This window comes from Carcharhinus amblyrhynchos, chromosome 13 (genome assembly GCF_965287045.1).
Source record: "Carcharhinus amblyrhynchos chromosome 13, sCarAmb.v2.hapA, whole genome shotgun sequence".
NCBI classification, from domain to species: Eukaryota; Metazoa; Chordata; class Chondrichthyes; order Carcharhiniformes; family Carcharhinidae; genus Carcharhinus; species Carcharhinus amblyrhynchos.
Genome location: NC_137336.1, coordinates 14,289,704 through 14,299,115, shown reverse-complemented (window position 1 = coordinate 14,299,115; position 9,412 = coordinate 14,289,704). Strand labels below are relative to the sequence as shown.

The 9,412-nt window shown below is 38.9% G+C and overlaps 1 protein-coding gene across 1 annotated transcript; it reads right to left on the bottom strand.

Annotated features, from left to right (window-relative positions):
• Positions 1-3,006: 3,006 nt before the first annotated feature.
• LOC145351458 (interleukin-4-like) lies at positions 3,007-7,213 on the bottom strand. Its single transcript, XM_080201048.1, has 4 exons — positions 7,025-7,213; positions 6,306-6,350; positions 4,195-4,317; positions 3,007-3,571 (listed from the first exon to the last, which is right to left on the bottom strand). The coding sequence occupies exons 1-4, from the start codon at positions 7,154-7,156 to the stop codon at positions 3,467-3,469; spliced, it is 405 nt and encodes a 134-aa protein (XP_080057174.1). The 5' UTR covers positions 7,157-7,213; the 3' UTR covers positions 3,007-3,466.
• Positions 7,214-9,412: the final 2,199 nt, after the last annotated feature.

Genomic DNA, 9,412 nt, shown 5'->3' with positions numbered 1-9,412 from the left:
GAACACAGGTGCTTTAATAAAATACACATGTATTTTAATGGCTTATCAGCTTTTGACATCTTTAATCCTTATTCTACCAAAAAAAAACACGATTCTCACTCATTCTAGTTCAAATCATTGCCTAATAAAGTGAAGACGGACAGGTCTAAGACACCATCTGAAAGATTCCTGTGAAATCCATTCTGAGGCAACTGCACACATGACAGTAAGGGAATAAGACCGTTGAAAGCCTTTGTGACATTTTGTTCAGTATTTATTTTTTGTTGCTACTTGCACTATATAAATCGTTAATGCCTTGGTGTCTTTCTGCAACTGTTTTCTCTTTAGTGTAGCTCTTAGTTCTTGTATCACATCCCGCCTACAGATTGTAACAGGATGTGGCCAGGGACCAACCTGACTGGACAAAAGCTCAGCTTCAATGACATTGTGTTCCTTTGATTGAGCATCCTTGTTAAAGTGGGAGATTTCAAAATGTAAATAATTAAGACACACCGATACCACACAGTCAGTAAATCCTTTATTCAAGTTCTTTCCTATTAATAAAGGGGTGAAAACATTTTTGGGAAATATCTTTACATGGGATATGCTAGAAAAGGAATGCTTTCCTATTTTTGACTCAGGGTCAAATTTGGTGGGTAGGTTTTGGCCGACATTCTGTTTTACACCTCATCTAATTTTTACACTCCATTGAAGTCACACTCTCAGACATTAATTTTGCATCCAAGCAGTTTGCACCACACTTCACTTATTTTTATACAGGTGGTATTAATGTCTGATCTTGGGGATATTTAAAACACCAGGTAAGTTACTCACTACATTAAAATAAGTGCTATTTTTTACCAGTCACTGGAATCAACTGACTCATTTAATAGAGGTCAATGTTGCTGGCTTTTGACACAGAGAAATAATGTATTATGTACACATGTGATTTGTATTTAGTGTAGTTCTGCACTGCATATTTTGTGTTTTAAATGTACTAGAATAAATTCAAACTGAAATAGCTGACACACTCATACATGGTGTGAATATATTTCTATTTTCATGATTTGAAAAGTGGTTTTAGCACACAGAGGCAAAAAATGAGCACAGAATTAGTTTCCATCAAAATTACAACATTATGAAATTAAATTAGTTAACCCCGCTATGGTCTGGCTCTGTATGTTGTTTTAAAGTTGTTTAATGTGTGCATGTTCTTGTGTTTTGAAAGGATAAGTTATGATAAAATGAAGGAGAATGGATGTGCAAGTTGGTGAAGTAACTACTTTCCTGAAGGTCTTATGAGGAAGGGCTGAGGGACTTGAGGTTATTTTCGTTAGAGAGAAGAAGGTTACGAGGTGACCTAATTGAGGCATACAAGATAATCCAACGCCGGCACATCCACATCATGCATACAAGATGATCAGAGGATTGGATAGGGTGGACAGTGAGAGCCTTTTTCCTCGGATGGTGATGGCTAACACAAGGGGGCATAGCTTTAAATTAAGGGGTGGTAGTTATAGGATGGATGTCAGAGGTAGGTTCTTTACTCAGAGAGTAGTAAGGGTGTGGAATGCCCTGCCTGCAGCAGTTGCGGACTCGCCAACTTTAAGAGCGTTCAAATGGTCAGTGGTAGGCAGATGGATAACATTGGGATAGCTTAGGTTAGAGGGTCATTCGATTGGTTCCACTGGTTGGCGCAACATCGAGGGCCGAAGGGCCTGTACTGCGCTATAATGTTCTATGTTCTATGTTCTACTTGTCCAGGCAAGGGAAAGAGAGAGAGAGAGACAGAAGCAGGTATTTCAAGGGAGATAATGAGTAATGGCAGTTGGAGCAGAGAAAATGTGAACTTTATCACTTCGGTTGTTCTTATGAGTGGAAACTTTGAAGGATTTGAAGAAAGAAGAATCAAGACCACTGACATAATTTATTTCCTTTCTTTCTTTGTATTGTTTTGGCTTAAGTTTCAAATTGGTAAGATTGAATTAAAGCAAACTGGAATGCTATACAAATGGTGTGTGAATGTGAAAAGCTTTCAGCACTTTTGTGTACTGAAGAATTTATGTTGATTTTGTTTGTGTGTTTCAGGTATTAATGTGTTTTCCTTTCCTAAATTGTGATTTTATGGCAGTAGTTTCAAGTCTTTGATTCTAAAAGACCCAGTGAGAATTCTAACTGATTCATACATATTAGTCATTTGTACTTTCCCAGGTCAGGGGTAACTGAGAATCCCATTGTTAGAAATTAAGAATTTGGGAGTCTTATTAAAAAGGGCTTTATAACTCAAACCTTCTACACTTACAATGAACATGAACAATTTTCCGATTTATACACAGAGGGGTAAAAACTGGCACGCAGCTCGCCAGCAGCACCGTGGCTTGTCTCCCCACATTGTTCAGCACTCTGTGCAGAGAAAAATGGAGGTGTGGCCCATGCCATCACACTGGATAACTGGGGTTGCACCAGGATGCTGAGGGCAGTGCCATAGGGCAGTGCCAGTGTTCTGGGCAGTGCTGGGATGCCAGGTGGCAGTGCCATGGGGCAGTGCCAAGTGTGCTGAGGCAGTGCCAGGGTACTAGTGGCAGTGTCAGTATGTGTAGCTAGTGCCAGGCTACTGCCCACCATGTCTCTCTCCCCCCAGGGACTATATATACTTGTGCTCACTATATGTCAGCTTGGTTCCCTTCGCCTGGCTACCATTTTTAAAAACCTGTAGTAAACCTCGCCAACATGACGTCATGTATTCTAGCTCGTCCGGGATCTTGTATCCACATCGTCATTTGTGCTCATGGCGAATGCGGGTGCAATTTTCTCTTGCAAAAGTTAAAAATACAGTATCATTCCTCACGTGATGACTCGGATTTAAATAGCATCTTTCGTGACAATAAAACTTCACAAATGTTTTCCAGTTAATGAAATGAAATCAAGCACCTTCTTAATTAGTGTACAAAGGGCACCAAAAATATTGATTTTGAAGCTCTACACATCATGCATTTTATAAAAATTTATTATTTTTCCATCCGACAAATCAGGCACAAAGTGAAACATTTATGGGATAAGAGGAAAGAATTGGATAACTCTATCAGAATAAATCCAGGATGATAGGCCAATAGCACCCTTCTAAGTCTACGATAAATTAATTGCAAATATTTAACATTTTTCATAATTATGATCAGCATTTTTGTCAGCTTTGATATTTCAGTTCTGTGTCAGATAAATATTAATAAAGAAAATATCTCATTTTTGTAAATCGTTGCTTGATATTACGGAACTTGATGAAAAACTTTGACATGTCTTTTTTTCAACAATTATTGTAAATGTCGTATACCTAACAGTCCACCATGAATTTAACAATAACATCTGTTGATGAATAAATAAATACTACATATGTGATTTTTGCATTTCAGAAAAACTATGAGCTGTCTAAAATTGATAAGCTTTAGTTACCCTCCCAATGCAGAAAGCTAATTGAAGACAATGATCTCTATCAAGGAATCATTCTCCTGTATATACTTCTGGAGAGCTTCTTCAGATGACTCAAAAATGTGCCTAATTCAATCAGAGAATCGTTGTTCACTCTGCAACTGGGTGTCTTGAAACAGAAAAAATATTGATTTCACTTTATGGTCACAAACATGGATTACATTTTAAACAGCAGCAATGTAAGTAACATCACCTTACAGCAAATTAGAACTTTTAATTTCTTAATAAAGATGATCTGTCTGTACCCTGTGGCTGTGCCTACTAGAAGCATTTATTGCTGATTTGAATTGCCCTGTGAAATTGTGGGTGTGGAGGGGGGGCATTTGACCCATTGGTAACTTAATTCAAATGATTGCTCAATCACTTCAAAGCACAGCTGAGTCAAGAATATTACTGTGTAATTTGAGACACCTATGTGCCTAAACTGTGTAAAGGATGGCAAGTTTCCTTTCCAAGGGGATATCTATTGACCAGTTGGCTTTATGTTTGACCAGTTGGCCATAGTCACTTTGTTTGATGCCAGTTTGTTTTATTTCCAGATATTTATCTAAATTGAACTCAAGGCCTCAAATGACCATGGTGAGATTTTAATATTCTCCTGTTAGTCAAGGCCTCTGGATTAACAATCCAAACTTTCGGATTACTAGCTAGTGATATCCACATAAATTTAAAACTTCCAAAATTTTGTTGTATATATATTAAATGAGTTTATCTGTTAAAAAGCAGCCTCACCTTTTCTCCTGCTTTCAGTAAGTTCATTTGAAGTTTCTCCAGGTGATGTTGGATGGATGGGCAAGGAGTAATATTCTCCAGGGCTTTGGCAGCTTTGCAAAATGCTTTAGATGCACCCTGATGCTGGAAACCAAATTGTTGAATATTGAGACCGTGATAGAAAAAAAAGTTACTGTTCACCAGATTCTCTCTGGTTTTTACCATCAAATTTTAATTGAACTGACGTATATGTAAGGCCTGAGGTAATTCTAGAATCATTTAGATCGTTAACTCTGCTTTTCTCCTTCATAATTAAGCGGAGTTAAAGAACAGAGATTGAAAATCCAGGAAAAGAAATAACAAATGAATTCTTATTGCTGTTATAAATTGGTCAAGTTCATAGAAAATTTCCCACTTCTATTGTTTGTAGATCAATTATTTTGAGTTCTCATTAGATGTTATCTTGTTTGAACAAAAGCCCCATCTAAGATGCTAATCTATCTTTACTTATCAAGTTGTAGCTGTCCTGTTGCATATTAAAAAGTCTGACAACACCAGGTTTTAGTCCAACCTATTTATTTGATAATATTCTCACTAGCTTTCGAGGGGACAGCCTCTTCGTCAGGTGAATGGAGAGTTCTGGCCTCAGACAGAGCATATAAAGCACAGACAGTTTAGAGATTACTGATTAAAATGCGAAAATCAGTAATCTCTAAACTGTCTGTGCTTTATATGCTCTGTCTGAGGCCAGAACTCTCCATTCACCTGACGAAGAGGCTGTCCCCTCGAAAGCTAGTGAGAATATTATCAAATACATAGGTTGGACTAAAACCTGGTGTTGTCAGACTTTTTACTGTGTTTACGCCAGTCCAACGCCGGCATACCCACATCATGACTGTTGCATATTCCCAGTTATCTATGCCAGTCTAGAAGTTAAATGACTGAAACTCAGCAAATGGTCAGACACTCAATCATTATTCAAATAACAACTAGTTAGGAAATTGCTGTAATGTGCTGCCAATGTTGGTATCTATTACATATATCACATCACAATTTAATATTAATATCTAATCATTTTCAAATGGCACAGAGGAAATTTGGTAAGCACTTTTAAAAATATAAATAGGGTGAAATCCTATTGATTGGTATGTGTTTATTCATACATTCAGATGAAAGTCCATTGCCTGCTACTTTTACAAGGTGCTCGTTACTTTAAGATGATACAACATAGCATTATTCACACCAGAAGTTATTAGCTGAACATTCTACACTCAAAGAGGAACACCTGATAAAAAATATCTCAGCACAATGCTTTATATGCAACCAGCAGATGTTTGAGCATCGAATAGAACAAAACATAGTTCATATTCATGTCGTAGAAAAGGTCAGTGAATTAATAGTTGAGTTACAGACATCAAATGTGATGGCATGGATTGACTTCAATTATCTGAGAATTTTCCAGATTTTGTTCCCTCTTGCAGGGCCTATTTCCATGCCTTTCCCAAGATATTTCACACACGGACTGGGCATCACGAATCAAAGGGCAGGTTAGCTACACCAACTGATCTTTTCCTGCCTGTCATTTTCATACGAAGCAGCAGAAGATTCTGAATATTACTAAGTAGGAATAATCCACTACTATCGCACAGTTAGTGAACACAAGTTGTGATTTTATTCTTCCAATCAATCTATTCTAAGATCTTTAATTATTATTATAGTGGAGACTGATTGAAGCTTTGTAGGGCTATAATGATCATAGAATCCCTACTATGCAGTAGGAGGTCATTTGGCCCATTGAGCCTGCACTAACAACAATCCCAACCCCTATAACCCTACATATTTACCCTGCTGATCCCCCTAACACTAAGGGGCAATTTGGCATGGCCAATCCATCTAGCCTACACATCTTTGGAGTGTGGTAGGAAACCTGAACACAAGGAGGAAACCATGCAGACGCAGGGAGAATGTGCAAACACCATGCAGACAGTCAGTCGAGGCTGGAATTGTACCCGGGTCCCTGATGCTGTAAGGCAGCAGAGCTGACTACTGTGCCATATTTAATATTGTTGCTGTCTTTAAAATATAACTCACTAATTTCAATTTAGTAATGAAACAATAATTTAACTTAATACCTTGTCACTGAAAATATCTGGCACCATGATGCTAGAACAGGCATCCTTCAAAGAAAAGAAACAAACTATTAGAACTTATACTCAAAGTAACACAGTGTTGAAAGACTGCAGTAAAATATATTTATTACAATGGAATAGAAATATTGCTATAATCTGAACTGATTAACACAGTTATAGGCAGCTAAACATGATTAGTAATACAGTTTGGGTTAGGGTTAGTAATAGTCTATTTGTCTCATAATTACTATTTCACAGCCATGTGTGTAACATGATTACCACACAGAATATTAAATCAGTCTAAGTAACGCTGCACTGACGAAGGGTCACCTAGACTTGAAACATTGGCTCTACTCTCACTCCAGCGATGCTTTCAGACCTGCTGCAATTTTTCAGTATTTTTCTGTTTTTGTTTCAGATTCCAGCATCCACAGTGTTTTGCACTTATCTAAGTAATGCTGCTCTATCTAATATGTGGAAGATATTTCGCCTTCAATGCAGAACTTACACAGTTGCACATTTCCTAATTTATTCTTTTTCTAGATCTTACTGGATACTTGATGTTGTATAATCATGCAAATTTAATTGTATGTATTCAAATAGACAGACTATGAGCACTATTTACATGTTATATGTTTTAAAATATAAATAGAAACATATTATTGCATTGTAATGTTCAATAGCCACCTGTTATTAAGATAAAACATGCTTACTTTACTTACCTGTCTGCTTGGTAAATGCATCAGAGTGTTGATGATCTCTGTTAAGGTCTGGTAGTCGGCCTTCATTGTTCTTTTTACACCACAGTCAATGCTCGCCACAACAGAGAAGAGTAAAATCACAGCTTTCAACATCTTGGTTCTGATAACTTGAAATCTTCCAATTTCTTGAACGAGCGGTAGCCGATTAGAGTGTCACCAGAACCTTATGAACAACTGAAAGGCAAACTCATCCTTTTATATATATTTAGCCAATGTTCAGGAAAACCCCAGGAGGTCACTGAGCATCACCAGGTGATCGTATCACATACGCAACTTACCAGAATTAATCATTTTGCGTCTTCAACTAATGAGGTCTTCCCTCATGCGCTGAAGCTGGCAGGAAGGAAACTCTTATCAACAATCATTGCAGTTGGCATCAGTGATTCATTCTGAGATATATTTTGATCCAGATAACATTTAAGAAGTTTCCAATTCTTATTCCACAAAATAGGCACTTTGAGATATAGAAGTATCTTTGGGGTATAGAGTATAAGAGCTGGAGTCTAATGTTGCAGTTGTATAGAACGTTGGTTAGGCCGCATTTGGAGTACTGCATCTAGTTCTGGTTGCCTTACTATCGGAAAGACGTGGAGACTCTGGAGAGAGTGCAGAGGAGGTTTACCAGGATGCTGCCTGGTATGGAAGGACTGGGTTATGAGGAAAGACTGAGCAAATTGGGGCTGTTTTCCCTTGAAAGACGGTGACTGAGGGGAGATCTAATAGAGGTATATAAGATTATGAAGGGTATAGATAGAGTAAACAGAGGTAAGCTTTTTCCTGTGTTAGAAATGCACAGTACGAGGGGCCACGAGCTTAGGATGAGGGGGGCGAGGTATAACACGGATGTTAGAGGGAGATTTTTCACACAGAGGGTAGTGGGGGTATGGAATGCTCTGCCAAGCAAGGTGGTGGAGGCAGGCACGCTGGAGTTGTTTAAGAGTTACTTAGACAGGCACATGAGTGGGTTGGAGATGGAGGAATATAGGAGATTGTTTTAAATAAGGTTCAGTAGCCTTGGGACATCCCTGGTAATGTATAAGGATGTGGAATGATACTACTGTTTTTCTTTTTTAATTCACAGGTTTTAAGTCGGTCCGCCTTGTTGTCCAACGAGGGACATACACGCGATGGGTTGTACAAGGACTGCTCTTGGATGTTCGAGAATAGCCTAGTACTTCATGTCGTTAGTGTACGCTTAAACTGGACTAGATGCTGGGCAACAAGGCAGCTCTGTGACTATCGCTGATTGCTGTGCAGACACATGGATTTGGGCCAGAGTCTGTGGGAGTTTGCGCATTCTCCCCGTCCTTGCGTGGGTTTTCTCCGGGTGCTCCGGTTTCCTCCCACACTCAAAAGATGTGCTATTAGGCTGATTGGAGGTAATAAATTGTCCCTAAATTAGTTTTCCCTCAATGTGGAATGCCATAAGCATAGATAAGGGTCATGGGTGGAGGGGGGACTGGTAATGTTAAAATGGCGGCGCGGGCTCGATCGGCCTGTTTCCCCGGCTGTTTTTTGGTCTTTGTTCTTTGAGATAATTGTGACAATATCACTTATCACTTATATTGCTAAGTTTGCAGATGATACAAAAATATGTAGAGGGACAGGTAGTATTGAGGAAGCAGGGGGGCTGTAGAAGAACTTGGACAGGTTAGGAAAATGGGTAAAGAAGTGGCAGATGGAATACAATGTGGAAAAGTGTGAAGTTATGCACTTTGGAAGGAGGAGTGGAGGCATAGAGTATTTTTTAATTGGGGAAATATTTAGGAAATCAGAAACACAATGGGACTTGGAAGTCATTCAAGATTTTCTTAAAGTTAACTTCAGGTTCAGTTGGCAGTTGGGAAGGCAAATGCAATGTTAGCCTTCATGCTGAGAGGGCTAGAATACAAGAGCAGGAATGTACTTCCTAGGCTGTACAAGGCTCTGGTCAGACCCCATTTGGAGTACTGTGAGCAGTTTCAGGCTCCATATCTAAGGAAGGATGTGCTAGCCTTGGAAAGTGTCCAGAGGAAGTTCACAAAAATGATCCCTGGAACGAAGAGCTTGTCATATGAGGAACAGTTGAGGACTCTGGGTCTTAACCTACTGGAATTTAGAAGGATAAGGGGGGATCTTATTGAAACTTATAGAATACTGCGAATGGATGTGGAGAGGATGTTTCCACTGGGAGGAAAAATTAGAACCAGAGGGCACAACCTCAAACTAAAGGGATGATCCTTTAAAACAGAGATGAGGAGGAATTTCTTCAGCTGGAGAGTGGTGAATCTGTGGAATCCTTTGCCGCAGAAGGCCGTGGAGGTCAGGTGATTGAGCTTCTTTGAGACAGAGATAGATAGATTCTTGATT

Coding starts and splice junctions, on each gene's coding strand:
- LOC145351458 (XM_080201048.1), bottom strand. CDS start 7,156: ATGTTGAAAGCTGTGATTTTACTCTTCTCTGTTGTGGCGAGCATTGAC. Junction 4,318..6,305: donor CAGATATTTTCAGTGACAAG/GTATTAAGTTAA, acceptor TTTGGTTTCCAG/CATCAGGGTGCATCTAAAGC. Junction 3,572..4,194: donor TACTGAAAGCAGGAGAAAAG/GTGAGGCTGCTT, acceptor TTCTGTTTCAAG/ACACCCAGTTGCAGAGTGAA.